Here is an 18,884-nt window from a genome sequence, read left to right on the forward strand (position 1 = left end):
ATGACGGCCACCTGGGAATCGCCGACAGCCTCGGGCCTGAATCTGCGCAGCCCGACATCTTTTCCATCGACATATCATCCATCCAATTACATAGGTTATAAGTATTAATGTTATTAGTACTATACATCCGTTAAGCAGGTCTTTCTCCCAAGCCTTCGCTCGTTCGTAGTAATAGTCTGTCTGCTCGATGGGAATCTGCCCAGGAGGTTTCTGTAACAATTACCATCGAACAGCATACATTACTACTTTATCAAGGTCATGTACATTTCTTCCATTTCCTTCTTTCTTTTTTGTTTTTTTACAGGCGGCACATGCTGCTATTCCCATTCCGATCGCCAAAACCAATTGTACTGTAACTAGTATGTGAGACGTAATGCTGTCCCATGGGTGGATGTTGACATTCATCCCCCAATCCCACAGCTTCTTATACCATGGGACCTCCTGTAGTTCTACTTCTATGTCCCTTTCTAGTTCCCCAAGGTTCCTTTGCAACATTACGTATTGTTTCACCATTTTACTTAAGCCCTCTTTTATCTCTTGCAGATCCCCTTGCAGGCGGGGTATCGGAGCCCCCACCGGATCTTCATAATTGACCAATTCGTCCCTTAAACTATCTGTCACATTTAGTTTCATTTCCTCCCTTGAGTGTACATACACCAATCTGGTGTGTCCAATTGTCACAGGGATCTTTGGTGTAAAGCAGAAGTTAGGCATTGTGATTACACATACAAGGTTACTATATTGGTGCTCAGTCTCTGTGGTGGCTATACAATACTCCCCTCTGTCTCTATATCCCGAGCGGGTGTGATGGTGATCGACATGTGATAATTCCAACATGCACCCCTCTGTCTTATTATAGCTGCACTCATCCTTAGTGCCTTCTCCTACCGGATGTGGGCATATCTTAAGCGTACCTTTCCCATGGCATCCGTTTAGGGAGACTCCTCTTATAGTACCATTCTTCCTGATGGCATAGGTATCAATTGGATAGTATCGGAGGTATGTCTCACCCCTCACTGTGCCTATGTTTGTTACCTGGTACTGTGGGTATGGAGTCGTGTCTAGTCTCACCACTGGTATCATGAGTACCATGCCTATCATTGCTGTCACTTCTGCTTTGCATTTTTGTATCACTGGATATACTCTGGTCATCCCCTTGAGGGTACAGGCACTCAGAGGGCCTGGATTCTGGCTCAGGCCATAGAGCTGTGTGCTGTTAATCCAGTCTGGTCCCTCACCTCGTTGTATCTGTGCCAGATTGTGTTTTAACTGTCCGGTGGTCCATTGGCCATAGGCATGGCACAAGTTTCTCCCTACCCCATCTTTTGCCTGTTCCTCATCTCTATGGTTTAGTTTGTTGATAGTGCCAACATGGTTTCTATAACTTTGATTCCCTCGAGTAATTTCCTTATCGTATGTTCTCCCAACTCTGATTCTTGTTGAAGCAAACCAGTTTCTTTCTCTAAAATCTGTTGTATTACCCTTTGTAATTGTTCCACACTACTCTGGACTCCTTGTATATCCAGGGCATTAATGAATGACGTCCCCGTATTTATTCCCGTGAGTACATCGTTTCCGAAGCCCCTCTTAATTCTTTGGTGGAATGCAGCATGTCCCCTGAAACTAGAAGCCCCTGTTGCATCAGCAGCTTGGTTAATTACATTCCTTATCATATATGCATACAACTCTCTAGTTTTAGTAAATCTTTCACAATATCCTGGCCATTGTAGCATGGTTAAGTTCGTTAGTACCGGTACAATTTCGTGTCTCACATTATCATACAATTGTTCTCCCTCGGTAAATAACACCAGTCCATTTTTGGGCCCAGGCGTCCATTTCGGACACCTTCGTTCTTCAGGTGTTGTTGTGATTGGGGGTGTTGTTGGTTCTAGGGTTACTCCTTGTGGTGTGATCCTTGTTGTTGTTGGTTGAGGTGTTGTAATGCTGTGTACAATAGTCCATCTTATGATATTGTCCGTGCAGCTCAGGATATATCCTCCCCCTGCTTGACCCAACACCTGCCAGTGTCTATTACATCTTACCATATTGCTGGTATCTGTCATTCTACAGGGTCCGCATGGTCGTTGATCCAAGTTCACCCAGATACCGTTACACCTGTAACATCCTTTTCCTGTTTTTCACACTCGTAACTGTGTGATATAATGAAGTTCCTCGTGGAGTCTCCACTGGGGGATCTTAACTTGCAGTCCATTTCTTTCAGCCCGTTATTTGGGCTTATAAGTGTTGTCATCAGAGTAGTTATAATAATCCATCTCACTGGATCCATGTTTATCTGTAATTTAAACAGAGGTCTGGTCGTCTTCCGAGCTCTTTCCCCTAGAGGAGAGGGTAGAATGGGGGTCTTTAGTGTTAAATGGTTTCACCTGGGTCCAGTGCTTCCATGAAATACCCATCGGTTCCTGTAGACAAACACACGTATCACTGGTCATTAATACAGTATATGGCCCCATCCAACGGGGCTCCATTCCCTTTCTTCCAATAACTTGCGTCATTACTTGTTGACCTATTCTGGGCAACTCGTCTGGTTTAAGTCCAGCATTCTGCCTTTCTAGATCTTTAATCTGTTGTTGGTTCCTTACTTCTTTATTTAGTGCTTGTACCTCCTGATTTAGTTGTACTTAATCTATCTTGTACTGGTCCTGGTTCTCTCACCCCTCCAGCCAAATCCTCTGGTAGTCTCATAGCTCGTCCTGTCATTAGTTCGTAGGGGGTCAGTCCGGTCGTTCGTCCTGGGGTGGCTCGCAGCCTCATTAGTATGCTGGGTAATAATTCCGACCATCCCTTCCCTGTTTCTTGGATGGCTTTTTCAGTGTCCATTCTTTCTACCATCCCCGAGCTCTGGGGGTGATATGGTATGTGATATTTTTGTGTTACGTGTAACAGCTTACAAGTTTCATTATTTTACCGGTGAAATGAGTGCCGTTGTCTGAGTCAATTTGCAGAGGCACTCCCCCAACGGGGTATAACCTCGGTAGCCAATATTAGTGCAACTGTTTTTGCAGAGCAATCTCGGGTGGCAAAAGCTTCCACCCACCTGGTAAATTGGTCAATTATTACCAGGCAATATTTCTTCCCCCGGTCCTGCTGGTAAAGTCAATTTGTAAGTTTTCCCAGGGTCCTTGGGGCCTGGGTTGGTTTGCTACTCTAACTCGACATCTCTGTCCTACATTATTCTTAGCGCATATTATACAGCGGTGGCAATATTTCGCTACTTCCTGACCCATCTTTGGCCCCCACCAGTACTGTGTCAGTAGGTGCAACATGTTACTTCTGCCAGTATGTGTTACACCATGGTATAGCGCCATCAGTTGTTGTCTGCAACATTCCGGTGCCACCACCTGGTTACGGGGGCCCATTTCCAGATTCCATCCTGTAGTCGAGCGCCCGCTTGTCTCGATCTCTCTTTTTCCTCTTTACTAGTATTTTCTTGTACCTCCATTATATTCACTTCCTGTACCCCACTGACTGTCATGACCATATTTATTTCGTTTTTAAACACATCCTTTGGTTGCATTTCTTCCGCAGCTAATTTGGCGGCTAGATCTGCATACCTATTCCCTATAGGGGCCTGGTCCTGGGGTTCCTGTGAGTCCATATCCTCTATCTTTGTGTGGGCTTTTATTTTAATTACCGCTGCCTCTAAAGGTGCCTGTGTAGCCTTAACTAACCTTTCTATTAGTTTTCCATGTTTTACTATCTCTCCCGTAGAGGTCATGTACCCCCTTCTGGCCCATAGTGTCATATAATCATGCACCACTCCGAAGGCATAACGGCTGTCGGTATAAACATTTATCCGTTTGTTTTTTGCTATTTCCAACGCTTTTATTAAAGCCACTAGTTCCGCTACCTGTGCTGACTTATCCCCATAAAGGGCTCCTTTTAACAGGGTCTTTCCTTCTTGATTTACTACTGCCCACCCTGTTCTGGGTTCTCCGTTGATATATTTTCAGGATCCATCTACATAGATGATCATATGGGGATTTTCTAGTGGGTCTTCCTTTACTCCACTCCCTATTTCTTCCTCCATTTTCATCTGACAACTGTGCTCTTCTCCTTCCGTTAATATTCCCGTGGCTGGATTAACCCCGGGATGTTTTTGTATTATCACAGTTCCATCCCTGGGGAGTAATATCGTTTCCCATTTAGCTTTCCTGCTATCCGATATACTCCACAATTTTCCTGTGTTGAGTAGTTCCACTAATGTATGTTGATATGCAAAATTACCTTTCCCATCATCACTATTGGTTCACTTACTCGCACCGCCCGGGTGGCGCAATCTATTGCAGCCACACATCGTGGCATCGCCTTCACTACTGGGTCTTTTTTTGCAGAGTAATACGCAACGGGTCTCTGTTTCCCTCCGTGATCTTGCATTACCACGGCTGAATCACTCTCATGATCTAAATCACAATATAGGTGGAAGGGTCGAGTGGGATCTGATAATCCTAGGGCAGGGGCTGTTATTAATTCCTGTTTAAGGGCCCTATATGTTTCCTCCTGCCCCGTCTCCCATTCTATCTTATCGGTGGTGGGTCTCCCCCCTTTAACTAACCGTTGAATCGGCTCTGCTTTCCCTGCAAAGTCTGATATAAAATTCCTGCAGTAATTAAATAGTCCCAACACTTTCCTCACTCCCCGGACGGTCACTGGCCTTGGCTTGTCTTTTATGGCTGCCTTTTGTTCCTGCGGGAGTGCCTTATACCCCTGGCTAATTTCATGTCCTAGATACTTTACTTTGGACAGTCCAACCTGTGCCTTTTGGGTTCAATTTAAAGCCAGCTTTGTTAAATGTCTGGAGGGTGGCTAGTAATGCTCCCATGTGTCCTTTGGCATCCTCTGATGCAATCATTATGTCATCAACATATTGGAGTAGGGCGCTCTGGTACTTTGATAGGTCTAACTCGTCTAAGGCTTGACGCAGTACACGGTGGAATATATTTGGACTATTGTGGAACCCCTGTGGGACCCTGGTCCATGTATATTGTCTATCCCTGACGGTAAAGGCGAATTTCCCTTGTGATTCCTCTGCCAATGGTATGGACCAGAACCTGTTCGCTATATCCAAGACTGTAAATATTTTAAGGCTGGTTTCAGGCCATTAAATATCTTATTCAATACGGTTTACACAAATTTACACCAACCAGAATTTCACCGTGGCCACAATGAAAGCTTGGTTTTAATAGGTTAATTAACTTCATAACTCCAATCCAATCCAGATCAATTTTTTTTAAACTAACCAGTATCACTTGGAAAAGAAAGAAACCATAGTCACATTAACAAGGAAACAATTACCCATGCCTTGTAAACATTCAAATTCATTTTCTTCCAGGCAAATTGGCAACTGTAACTTCAAGACTGAAGCTTCTCTTTTGTAAAACAATTAACAAACTTAAAACAACACACGCTTGTCCATCCTTCAAGACAAGTCTTCAACGGGTTAAACAGCTTTTAGCTCTCTGTACCAAAGAGTGGGTGGAGTTAAAACACACAACAGACATTTTTTTAAAGACAGGCTTTCAGACAAACGGAACACTGTAACTTCTTAAACATCCATAGTCAGGAAAACTTTCACACACTTTCACACAAACTGAGATCCCAGTATTTTTTAAGGTTCCTTTCACTCAGCAATCTTGTGTTTTATTTGTTTCAGCACAGACGTTAATAACTTCCGTGTCGGTAAAACTTTAGGGGCTAGATTTTCAGTTGCTTGCACCAGCAGTTAGCGCCTTAAGAGAAGTGATTTTCGGGCGCTATGCGTGTAGCGCCCGGGCGCAGCGCAGTTTGCGCCCCGCCCCAAATTAAGTTGCCTGTTAGCGCCGGCGCAAAGTTTAGCGGCCGCCCGGATGCGCACGCAGAAAATGACGTCACATCCTCGTGCAACGCCCTTTGGCCGCCCCGAATCCAAACTTCAGTCGGACCGCCCCATTGTGCGGCTGGCGTCCAGAGCGTTTGTAAAATGGAACGCAACACACCCTGGGGAGCGCAAATTAAAGGGCACTCCTCCTGCACTATAAACGGCAGTCTGCATGTGTTGTGTGGAAGGATGCAGTGTGTGTTGTTCTGAATGGCGTATTTATGTTTCCAGACACCACCACCTCCTCCTCCTCCTCCTCCTCCTCCTCCTCCTCCTCCTCCTCCTCCTCCTCCTCCTCCTCCTCCTCCTCCTCCTCCTCCTCGTCCTCCTCCTCCTCCTCCTCCTCCTCCTCCTCCTCCTCCTCCTCCTCCTCCTCCTCCTCCTCCTCCTCCTCCTCCTCCTCCTCCTCCTCCTCCTCCTCCTCCTCCTCCTCCTCCTCCTCCTCCTCCTCCTCCTCCTCCTCCTCCCGTTTCCCCACAGACTTTGCATTTGAAAAAAATACATGCACCCTTCCCCTTTAAGAGCTCACTGGCACCAGAGTGTCTGCCGTGCGCTGCGCCCGAGCTCGGGTGTTGCGCTCTCCACCGCCGGCTTAGCGCCTAAAGATACTAGTGGAACGCCTCTTTTAGCGCCCCACCAACCTCTTAGGGCGAAGCCACTGAATTTCCGGCAACGGGGCGCTACTTTGGGGCGGGCGATAACTTCGGGCGGGCGCTAAGCTTAGCGCCCCAAAACTGTCTATACTGAAAATCTAGCCCTAGGTTTCTCTTTGTAAATCCTCCCAATCGATCTCCTATCATTCCTTCCACTATGCACTGACCTTGTCTTCATTACAGCGGCACACTTGGTGCCTACCTTTTTTAACTGTTCCACTAACTCCTCTTTTTCCCTCTCCCGTGTGGCCCCAATCTCACACATTTTTCAGGTGGCCCTGACAAAGATCCACTACAGTTTTCTCCTCCTTATTCTTGCTCTCCTTACTCCACCATTCTTTCTGTCGGTCGGGAACCCATTCAGGATCCCACCTTCCTTTCCCATTCTTTTTATTACCTTGTCATCATATCCCTTTTTTTTACCATCTTTTCCTTAACTTTCTCATACTTATCATGCACAAATTCATACGGCAAGTTACGTTACGCCATCCTGTTTGTCCGTCGATTTCTTTCCCAGGCATTTTCTAGCCGCTTGGGAATTTCCGTGAGGTTTTCTCACTTCCCCGGGGTCTTTTTACCCTGCCCCATCAGAATTTCCGTTATCCGATACTATCGCGTACAAATTCATACGGCAAGTTACCTTATGCCCTACTGTTGTCCGTCGATACCTATCGCATACAAATTCATACGGGAGTTTAGATCTTTTGGCGTCCTTTTTGTTCGCCATCCTTTTAGGGTGGATTTGCTAGTTTCCCCCCTCGTTTCCTACCTCCGGGACTCCCCCGGACCTTCAGGGACCTTTCCCTGCTTACGCAGTTTTAACTCCGCCTAGATTGGATTTTCCCTCTATCCAATCCTATATAACCCGAGCTCCTCAACTTATTCAGACATTATCATTTCTAGAATGTCCCAGCATGCACCCAAGGTGCTTTACTCATGTATCCCGACTCCGCCTCTGATTCGTTGGATCTCCGGCCCTGAGCTTCGATGCGAGGAGACAATATCTCTACTCAGCCCATCCGGTAGATCCTGCCGACTACGCCAAGTTGTAAGGGTAAACCGGGAGAGCTTCTTCTCCCCTAGACGGACCCTGTGATATAAAGGGTCGACGTCCGCCTTATTCCCAATCAATCACTCGGAGTCCGGAGGTGCGTTCAGTAAAACAACTTTATTAACAAGTCGACAGGGAAGACACCCATCCTGGGATGAATGTTCCCGATCATTGAAAATCTCCTGCCTTATATACAGGTTTTGTTCTGAGTCGTGGCTACTGTTTGCAATTAGGTGCATTACACGTATACATTTTTTTCATCATACAGTTGGCTTCGGGTGCAAATTCTTGTGACCTGTGTGCATTGGTCTTGTGACCCCATACGTTATCTCTCAATACATTCCTCAGTTAGTGATTCACGGTTTGTGCACTTTGGCCACGACTACACCAGACTTTCCTTCTGGACATTGTTCATACCAATTCCTTATATGGTTGGAGATATGCTCTGTTCCTTAATCCCCTCATCTTAGCCCTTTTTTAACCCTTTCACAGCCTCGCTCCTGTGTGGATCCGCTGGTGTCTCTGGAGGTTCCCTGCCTGTGTGAAACTGTCTCCACATTCAGTACATTTATATGGCCTCTCTCCTGTGTGGATCCGCTGGTGTGTATGGAGGTCCCCTGACACTGTGAAACTCTTTCCACATTCAGTACATTTATACGGCCTCTCTCCTGTGTGGATCCGCTGGTGTGTATGGAGGTTCCCTGCCTGTGTGAAACTGTCTCCACATTCAGTACATTTATACGGCCTCTCTCCTGTGTGGATCCGCTGGTGTCTCTGGAGGTTCCCTGCCTGTGTGAAACTCTCCACATTCAGTACATTTATACGGCCTCTCTCCTGTGTGGATCCACTGGTGTCTCTGGAGGTTCCCTGCCTGTGTGAAACTCTCTCTCCACATTCAGTACATTTATACGGCCTCTCTCCTGTGTGGATCCGCTGGTGTCTCTGGAGGTGTCCTGCCTGTGTGAAACTGTCTCCACATTCAGTACATTTATACGGCCTCCCTCCTGTGTGGATCCAGTGGTGTCTCTGGAGGTTCCCTGCCCATGTGAAACTGTCTCCACATTCAGTATATTTATACGGCCTCTCTCCTGTGTGGATCCACTGGTGTGTATGGAGGTTCCCTGACACTGTGAAACTCTCTCCACATTCAGTACATTTATACGGCCTCTCTCCTGTGTGGATCCGCTGGTGTCTCTGGAGGTGTCCTGCCTGTGTGAAACTCTCTCCACATTCAGTACATTTATACGGCCTCTCTCCTGTGTGGATCCACTGGTGTGTATGGAGGTTCCCTGCCTGTGTGAAACTCTCTCCACATTCAGTACATTTATACGGCCTCTCTCCTGTGTGGATCCACTGGTGTGTATGGAGGTTCCCTGCCTGTGTGAAACTCTCTCCACATTCAGTACATTTATACGGCCTCTCTCCAGTGTGGATCCGCTGGTGTAGGTAAAGATCACCTGATTTTATAAATTCTCTCCTCTGGACAGATTGTATGAATGATCCCTGTCCACGTTCGTGTTGTAAAAGATATTTTGTGCTGGGAGGCGAAGATTGTCCTGCTGAAATTTGTCCACAGGATTCAGGATGTCTTCTGATGTGCTTCTGAAGAAACTCTGCAGTGGTAAAAGCAACATTGCAATGAGGGCAAGGATGAGACTCGTCTCGATGCACTTGGTGAGCTGCTGGAGAAGGAAAAAAGAGAAATTGTCAGTGTAATGAAAGATCTGGAACTTTCTTTTGGAAGTACAATTCGTGGTTATATCAATGTTAATGCAGGGGTCTTGGGGCGCTACCGGTGAATTTCGGCCGCGGGGCACGACTCAATTTTCCCCCTTGGACTTTGCTTCCTATCGGTGAAAGCTTCCTCATTCTTTGAATGAAGCTCAATCGGCCAATCCAGTTAGAAAAGTCCCTCTAAACCATCAGGCAACTCACTCTCGGGGACACTGCCACTTCTCAACTTTGCCCTTTCAGTTATGTCATCATCTCCACACAACCTTCCCAAACCATGCTGACTCCCAACTTAATTCTGGCTGCACCGTCAATTCTTCGGAGATGGTCATTGCTTGCTGTTCATAAGTTTGAATGTTAGCTGCCGCTTGTCAGCCCAAGCCTGGATGTTGTCCAGGTCCTGCTGTAGGCTGGTATAGGATGCTTCAATATCTTAGACAAGGAGCTGCTATTCCCTGTAATCAGGGGCCATTAGTTTATGATTATTGAAAGTCCTATAATATTTCATTAGAAGATTCCAGAATTATTATCAATAGTTTGGGGATCATATTTGTGATTGTTTTTCCTGAGTGATAAAGAACAATCGGTGCCTGTTTGTGGGCAAACACAGGCCTGCACTCCTGTCCCACCACTCTGACATGCTGCATTGCTCCACCAATCCCCTGGCCTACCAAGGCCATGTGTCATCACACCAAAACGCCCAATAATTATTCCTGCCCTGAGGAAATGGATAGGTTACTTTGCACATACACAGGTAATCATCGTCACAAAGTTCCCTTTCTTCAGTGTAAACTTTTCTCTCTCTGTTTCTCAAACTGTATCTTCTGCTTTCAGTCTCTTTGGTGGTTTCCTCATTTGCTGACCCCAAGATCTTTCCAGTACAGACAGCTATGGAATAAATCAAAAAGATTATGAACAAAAATTGAACCAATTAATTGTAATATTCTTGCATGTAAGGTTTGTTTCTGGTTACACAGAAGATGCTGTAGACATTTACATAATAATGCAAGACACTGTGTTAATCTGATTTCAATGACTGCGGTAGTGGTCACATTATCAACATAGAGCAGCTCTTCCTCATTAAAACACGCTCAATTATTCAAAATAGAAATACTTTACTGAAATCCTTTATTCCAGGACAAATACCTTTATTGGATTCACTACGAGCTTCACTTTCACAAACCAAGGTACTCGTTTCTCTCTTGATGTTTTCAACTGAAACTTTCTCTTACAAAACTGAGGCAGTGTCTTCGGTGAAGCCCCTGAAAACTTCGGCCTAGAAATTCACTATGGCCCCGCCAGCTGGCTAGCGCCCAAAAGTTAGCGCTGGGCGGGAAGCCTATAGCGATCATCAGATATTCATTGTTAGCTCCCCAATTCGGAACCGGGCGCTATACCAGGGTGTGCCCGCCTCCGCTTGGGGCGCTGACACTGAATATCAGCGCTCTTGGCGCCGCTGCGGAGTGGCAGGCTGCGGTACTGCAGGCCTCCTCCTTCTCTTAAGGGGGAGCTGCCTGCAACGGGGAGATCGCCGCTGGATAGTGCCGGCAAATGAGCCCGGCACCACGGAGAAGTGCCGGGCTCGCGGAAAGCAGCCAGCAATGCCGCGGGGGGGGGCGGTGGAGGAGGCCGGGGAAGGAGGTGCGGGCAGGCGGCCGCCGAAAAAGCAGCCGGCCGCACCTTCCGCTTTAAAGCGCCCCACTAAGGCAGCAGGACGGCCCCGTTTTCTGGTCGCTGTTTGCGGCCGCTTCGGAGGAGGCGGCCGCAACTAAATATGGGGATCGGACCGGTTTCGGGGCGGAACCGAGGCACTGCGCACACCGATGACGTCATCGGTGCCGGCGCAGCGCTAACGGCTACCGCCGCCAATACCGCTGCGCTGAATATCTGCGCAAACTCATTTCTGGCGCAAAATCACTCTTTAGGCGTTAACTGGGCGCAAAGCTGGCAGCGCCTTAATGAATTTCTAGGCCTTCATCTTTATCCTCTTCTGAACGGGACACCATCTGTGATTGAGCTTTTTGGTTCTGAAATGCAGAATGTGACGGTAAAACTGTACCTCACCGCTCCTGAATTAAAGAATAGCTGCCTCAAGACTGCCTGTAATACTAAAGAGATTGTGTACAAGTCAAAGTGTTTGTCTATTTTTCCTCTCCATTAGTTGTTGTAGCATATTTAGTAAACAAACCTACCCAACTACCCGTTGGATAAATGCTGTCGCTCCCCAGTGTAGTCCTGAGCCACACAGGTCAGAACGTTCCCATGTTTGATTCTGTACTCCTGTGTTCAGTTTGGTGTTCTCAGCAAATGCGGTAAAATTAATACAATTAACCTCAGCACCCTTTTGCAAGGAAGGGAATAAAATTAACCCAGATTTCCACTGATTGCTAACTAATCATCACTTCTGGAAAGTGTATGTGTGTGTATACGAAACCAGATTTGACTTTCTCCGACAATGAAGAGCCGAACACATGAAGAACAGCCATTTAGCAATTGCCAAAAGGGCTGCAAAATAAGTCAGCACAGACTAGGAAACATATCTACTCATGAATCATCCCTTCAGGAAAATGGGACAGGAGCAGATTTGACACATAGTTTTACTACTTCACCTTTGGTCTTCCCAAACTACGCAGGATCGCTAAAAGAGAGGTAATGTTTGACAATGCCTAAAAACTAACATTATATTCCGCCTGATGTACACAAGCAACTGGTAACAAATACCTTCATTCTGTGGAACATGGAGTTATGGAATCCATTATTAAGGAAGTGGTACAGGGCAATTAGAAAATCATAATATGATTGGGCAGAGTCAGCATGGTTTTCTGAAAGGGAAATAGTGTTTCACAAATCGATCCGAGTTTGTTGAGGATGTAACTAACAGGGTAGATAAAGGGGAACCAGTGGATGTAGTATATTAGGATTTTCAAAACGCTTTTGATAAGGTACCACATGAAAGGTTGTCCTAGAAGATAAGGGCTCATGGGGTTGGGGGTAAGGGTAAGGTTGGATAGAGGATTGGTTTAAAGGATAGAAAACAGTGAGTAGGAATAAAGGGGTAAGTTTCAGGTTGGCAGGCTGTTACTAATGGGGTGCCACCAGGATCAGTGCTGGGGCCTCTGCTATTTCCAATCTATATTAATGACTTAAATTAAGGGACCGAGTGTAATGTATCCAGGTTTGCTGACGATACAAAGCTAGGTGAGAAAGTAAGTTGTGAGGATGACATGGCGGCCGGGATATTGCTTACATCGGTGGGTCCGGGGTGGGCGATGTCAGTGGCTAGCTCCATCCCACTCTGGAAAATGAATTTACATTGATGGGGCTTGTTAAGCCCGCCCAGCGTGTTTCCCGGACCAATTAGAGGAAGCGGGTCTAGTGACATCATTCATGATATGTCATCAGCCGGTTTCCTTAAAGGGACCATGGCCAACTTTCTTTTGACATTTGTGCTGTCAGTGTTCTACAGCATTGAAGTGCTGCAAACACTGACAATCACTGCACAGAGGGGCAGGGCTGCACCCAGGCTCTCCCATGTCTCCCTCCATATACTTATGGAGTCAGAGCACGCAGGGAGGTCCTCTTCCCTTCGGATGGGTGGAAGACACCTCCCCAGGAGAACAAAACAGCCTGGTTGCACATTGCACAGGAGGGCACAAGCAGGGATGTGGTCAGGAGGACCTGGGTGCTGTGGCGCAAACATTTCAATGATCTCATTAGATCATGAAACGTTAGTACAAAGCCACTCTCAACTTCATCCCGCTGTACCTCTCAACACATCCCCATCACTCTGCCTTCCCTACCCTACTCCTGCACATCCTTACACCAACTTACCTTGCACCTCCACCCATCCCTCTCTATCTACATTATCACTTCCCCATCTCACTAGCCACCCCTCACACTCACCCTCATCCTAGTGCAATCATACCAACTAACAACACACAAGGGTAGCCACTTGGGTGTTGTATCCAATGTTCATGTAAAGTTCCTGTTAATGTGCTGTCAAACATTGAAACATTTATTTTCAACACTTTCTGTTCTTGGACAGATTTGTGTGCACCTTTGGAAGTGTCTGAGTGAGTTCCAGTGAATAGTGGGACATAACGGTCACCAAAATGAAGTTGGATCTTTCTGCAGCCCTGCGTCACCGGATATGTTGCCCCTCAAATTTAGTTCCCAACATGAGAAATGCAACTCTTGACTATAACCGCAGGAAAAACTAGGAACCTTCAGATGTTAGTACAGCAGCAGTGACCAAGGGGTTTTGCCTTCATGAACCAGCTAGATCCATCTTATGGAGCCTCATGAGCAACATATAAAATTTATGAAATAACAACAGAAAATGCTGGAAAAACTCAGCAGGCCAGGCAACATCCGTGGAGAGAAATTAGAGTCGACGTTTCGGGTCTAACCCTTTTTCAAAACTGGAAAGGAAATGAAATAGATCGAAAGGCAGGGCTGGGAGAGAACAAAAGAAGTGAAGAGACATTGGGCCAGTAATTCTGGTCCCAACGCGTGAGTACGGACGGTGTACTCACGCGTGGGCCCGTTGGAAGTGCCGGATTTCAGCATGCACAGCGCATGCGCGGGAAACCGGCATTTCCTCCAAGGGGTTCAGAGGTCCAACGCGTGGTCAGGACTCTGCGCGCACGCGTTGAACTTCCTTCTTTTTGACAGGTTTGCCCATGTGCAAGGACCTGAACTTTTTAGACATAAAAAAAGGAGGCGTAAGGACTTGATTCTTGAAGGTAAGTGGTCTATTATTTAAAATTATTACATTTTTTCCACAGCTTCATTGTTTTTAAGGACTTTACAGTAAGGTAAGTTTATTTTTAGACCCGATATCTTAAAAAATTATTTTTTTCAAAAATTTGATTGTTTAAAATAGTTTTTTTAAAGTTATTTATAGTTTATTTAATTATTGGGATGTTTTTTAAAATTTTATTTAAAGTTAAACTAGTCTTTTGGGCACCCGTACTTTTCATGACTTTGACAGTTCTTACTATCAAACTCATGAATGAAGTTTCCCCTCCCCTGATTGGCTGCACAGTGCTCACCTGATCCCAGCCGGCACATCGCACTAACTACGCCGCTGGATCAGGCAAGCACATCGCGCCGACATCGGAACCGGGCCAGTGACAGGAAATGCAAGCAGGCCTGGGCTTCAGGTGTCGGCGCGCCGGCTGAGTGCACATCGGGGGCTTGCACGCGCGGCAAGCCCCCGATCCTAATCTCTGGCCCGTTAAGAGGTATTCAAAACCTCCCAGCCCTGCCTTTCGATCTATTTCATTTCTTTTCCAGTTTTGAAAAAGGGTTAGCCCCGAAACGTCGACTCTAATTTCTCTCCACGGATGTTGCCTGGCCTGCTGAGTTTTTCCAGCATTTTCTGTTGTTATTTCGGATTTCCAGCATCTGCAGTATTTTGCTATAATATAAAATTTATGTCCATGTTTCGATTAATTTGCAGATATTTCAAGCTGCAGATATTCACAGCTTTTGGGATGCTGGTGGAGGATTTATCCACCAACAGCGCTAAAAGGCCTTTCCAAATCTCCTGGCCTTGAATTTCAAGGACAAGTAAGCAACCTGGAGAACTGTGCACAGTTTGGGTCTCCTTATCTGAGGAAGGACATTCTTGCCTTAGAGGCGGTGCAACGAAGGTTCACTAGATTGATCCCTGGGATGAGAGGGTTGTCCTGTGAGGAGAGATTGAGGAGATTGGGCCGATACTCCCTGGAGTTTAGAAGAATGAGAGGTGATCTCATTGAAACATATAAGATTCTGAGGGGGATTGACAGGGTAAGTGCTGAGAGATTGTTTCCCGTGGCTGGAGAGTCGAGAACTAGGGAGCATAGTCTCAGGATAAGCGGTCAGCCATTTAAGACTGAGATGAGGAGGAATTTCTTCACTAAGAGGTTTGTGAACCTTTGGAATTCTCTGCCCCAAAGGGCTGTGGATGCTCAGTCGTTGAGTATATTCAAGGCTGAGATAGATAGACTTTTGGACTCTAGGGGACTCGAGGGATATGGGGCCGGGTGGGAGAGTGGAGATGAGTCAAAGATCAGCCATGATCTTATTGAATGGCGGAGCAGGCTCGAAGGGCCATATGGCCGACTCCTGCTCCTAATTCTTTTCTTATGTAAGAAATATAAATACAAATAGAACCAAGTTGCCAGGGACCATGGGATGCAAATTGGGAAGTCATGTAGCAAAATTAAAAAGAAAAATTGATTTCTACAAATCTGAGATAAAGACAGAAAATGCTGGGAGTGTGTAGCAGCTCAATTCGTGTCTGAAGGAGAAAGACTGGTTAATGTTTGGGTGGGAACTTGTATCGGTATATCCTTCAGATGCTGACAGGCCTGCTGTGAATATCTAGCAGTTTGTTTCCATCTCGATTTATTAGTTTGATATGAATTTCTGTTCACTTTGAATTACCTTTCTGGTATTCTCGTTCTTAGTCTTCTTGGTATCTTCATTCTTAAAGAGAGGCTTAAAGAATCTCACCTCTTGGAAAGAAAGTAAGACATCAGTGTGATTGAGATAATCTCAGATTTCAGTTTGTTTATGTTAACAACATAACGATTCTAAAAATATCTAGTTTATTTAGGCTCTGAAAAAATCAATACATTATGCAGATAAAAAGTAGAAAAGGAAACTTACACAAGTATAAGGGAAAATGTGATCAGACAATTTACTTATCTCTCCAGCTCTCCAAAACTTCAAAGTAACTGCCTGCTGACAAAAAACATGTACTAGCTGCTGGACAAACTGGTTATAATCAATATTTATCCCTCAATCAACATAAAAAAACAGATTATCAGGTCATTATCACATTGCTATTTGTGGGAGTATGCTGTACGCAAATTGGCTGCCGTGTTTCCTACATTACAACAGTGATTACACTTCAAAAAGTACTTCATTGGCTGTAAAGCACTTTCAGACGTCCAGTGGTCGTGAAAGATGCTATATAAATGCAAGTCTTTCTTTCTTTACATAAATAAGCAAGATATTGCGTTAATCTGATTTGAATGACTACTGTTGTGGTGGCATTATCAACATAGAGCATCTCTTGCTCATTAAAATACCCTCAATTATTCAAAATAGAAATACTTTACTGAAATCCTTTATTCCAGGACAAATACCTTTATTGGATTCACTACGAGCTTCACTTTCACAAACCAAGGTGCTCGTTTCTATTCTGAGCTTTTGAACTGAAACAGTCTCTTCCTTAGCTGAAGCAGTTTCCTCAGTGAAGCCTCGGAAAACTTCATCTTCAGCCACTTCGAAATGGGACACAATCTGTGACGGGGTTTTTTGGTTCTGAAATGCAGAATGTGAGAGTGAAAATGTACCTCACAGCACCTGAAGTAGACAATAGCTGCCTCAGGACTCCCTGCATTACAAGTCAAAGCAGTTGTCTGTTGTTCCTCTCCATTAGTTATTGTAGGATATTTAATAAACAGAGCTTCCCAATTACCCAACTGGGGAAATGCAGTTGCTCCCCAGTGTAGTGCTAAGCCACACACATCAGATTCCCTTCTTTGATACTACACTGTACTGATCTCAGCAAATATGGTAAACCTATTACTTAAACCTCAGCACCCTTTTGCAAGGGAGGGAATAAAATTAGCCAGGATTCAAAATTGAATTTGTCTGGGCTTGTCGTACCACACATGGTGAAAAGTACTTTAGATTCAAACCACTTTGCACACAGAACATTCTTCTTGAAGTAAAAGCTAATTGCTCGTTCATGAAGCATCATAGCTACAGAAAGTTAGTCAGAGACAAGAGCCCGCGAGAGGAAATCAATGGAGGATCTAGAAGCAGATACAATTTCATTTAAAGTATCTGCCATGCTTGTCACCAAAATGAAGGCCGGATGTTTCTTCAGCCCTGTGTCACTGGACATTGTGTTTCTCATATCTAGTTCCCAACATGAGAATTGCAATTCTTGATTACAACAGGAAGAGAAACCTTGAAATGTTAGTACAGCAGCAGTGACCAAGGAGTTTTGTCTTCATGAACCAGCTAGATCCATATTATGGAGCCTCATGGGCAACATATCAAATTCATACCATTAATTTGCAGATATTTCAAGCTGCTGATTTTCACAGATTTTGGGATGCTGGTGGAGGATTTATCCACCAACAGCGCTAAGAGACCTTTCCAACTCTCCAGGGCATGAATTTCAAGGACAAGTAACCTAGAATGAAATAGAAATAGGACCAAGTTGCCAGGCACCATGGACTGTAAATTGGGCTCTCATGCAGCAGAATGAAAAAGAAAAATTGTTTGCTAGAAATCTGAGATAAAGACAGAAAATGCTGGAAGTGTGTAGCAGCTCAATTTGTGTCTGAAGGAGAAAGACTGGTTAATGTTTGGGTGGGAACTTGTATCGATATATCCTTCAGATGCTGACAGGCCTGCCGTGATTAGCAGATTATTTTCATCTTGAACTATTAGTCTGTAAGAATTTCTGTTCACTTTGAATTACCTTTCTGGTATTCTCGTTCTTAGTCTTCTTGGTATCTTCATTCTTAAGGAGAGGCTTAAAGAATCTCAACTATTAAAAAAAGAAAGACATCAGTGTGATTGAGATAATCTCAGCTCTCAGTTTATTTATGTTAACAGCATGAAGATTCTAAAAATATCTTGTTTATTCAGGCCCAAAAAAGAATCAACATATTATGCAGATAAAAAGTAAAGAAAACTTACACAAGTATAAGGGAAAATGTGATCAGACAATTTACTTATATTTCCAGCTCTCCAAAACTTCAAAGTAACTGCCTGCTGACAAAAAAATATGTAGTAGTTGCTGGACAAACTGGTTATATTCAGGGTGTTAAAAAAGCACATTTAATACTTTAACAAAGAAAACACATCCAATTTACTTGGTGGGTTTTTCACAAGAAGTTTAGGCGTCCACTCCTCATCCGAGTCACTAGAAACATACACACGGGGTTGGTGCCCACTGCTAGGTCTTGACATGAACGCTGGATCTGGAACATTCAATCCTGTGAAAATTAAAATATTCCAATCATCTACAGTTGATAATTGCCTGTATTTAATTTGACTTAACTTACTAACGTAAGGCATCTGTTGAGTCGAACCATTTTAGAATAATATCAGGTAAGAGCAGCACAGAGGCTTTCCTTTCATCAATGGCATCTGGATTTAAATCCAGCCCAGACTGATCAGAGGAAAAGGAGCTTTTATGTTATGTTGGGGAGCTGGGAGCACAGCACTCAGGTCCATGCCCTCTAAGAGCCTTGTTCTCCCAGATTTTTATGCCACTGATCCCTATTGGACCCATTGGAGAGTCCAAAGGAAGATTTACATTTGTGGCAGCTGACGGTCACTCTCAGTACCGAGGGAAAGGAAGGTCCTTGATGGCATCTGAGATGTAGAGCTTTCCTCCCTTATTCCAATATTTACTGTTTTTATCCTTCATTTAGTTTTAATGACAATCATTTAGTAGTTTTGTACAAAAAGTGGGGGAAAAGCCACACAGGTACAACAGGAGGTGTTCTGATAGTCAGGTGAGATCAGGATCAGCTGCGCTGTCCCCCATATC

General features: G+C 44.9%; 1 protein-coding gene and 1 pseudogene across 1 annotated transcript; both read right to left on the reverse strand.

The window, feature by feature from the left end:
- Positions 1 to 219: 219 nt before the first annotated feature.
- LOC147109850 (uncharacterized) lies at positions 220 to 7,255 on the reverse strand. Its single transcript, XM_086002400.1, has 2 exons — positions 7,169 to 7,255; positions 220 to 1,329 (listed from the first exon to the last, which is right to left on the reverse strand). The coding sequence occupies exons 1-2, from the start codon at positions 7,253 to 7,255 to the stop codon at positions 220 to 222; spliced, it is 1,197 nt and encodes a 398-aa protein (XP_085858526.1).
- A 428-nt stretch (positions 7,256 to 7,683) lies between these two features.
- LOC147109851 (uncharacterized) lies at positions 7,684 to 9,283 on the reverse strand (annotated as a pseudogene).
- Between the last annotated feature and the right edge of the window lie 9,601 nt (positions 9,284 to 18,884).

The sequence above is a fragment of the Somniosus microcephalus genome, chromosome 12, assembly GCF_052327205.1.
Source record: "Somniosus microcephalus isolate GS21.2 chromosome 12, FLI_Smic_1.0, whole genome shotgun sequence".
Classification (NCBI taxonomy): Eukaryota; Metazoa; Chordata; class Chondrichthyes; order Squaliformes; family Somniosidae; genus Somniosus; species Somniosus microcephalus.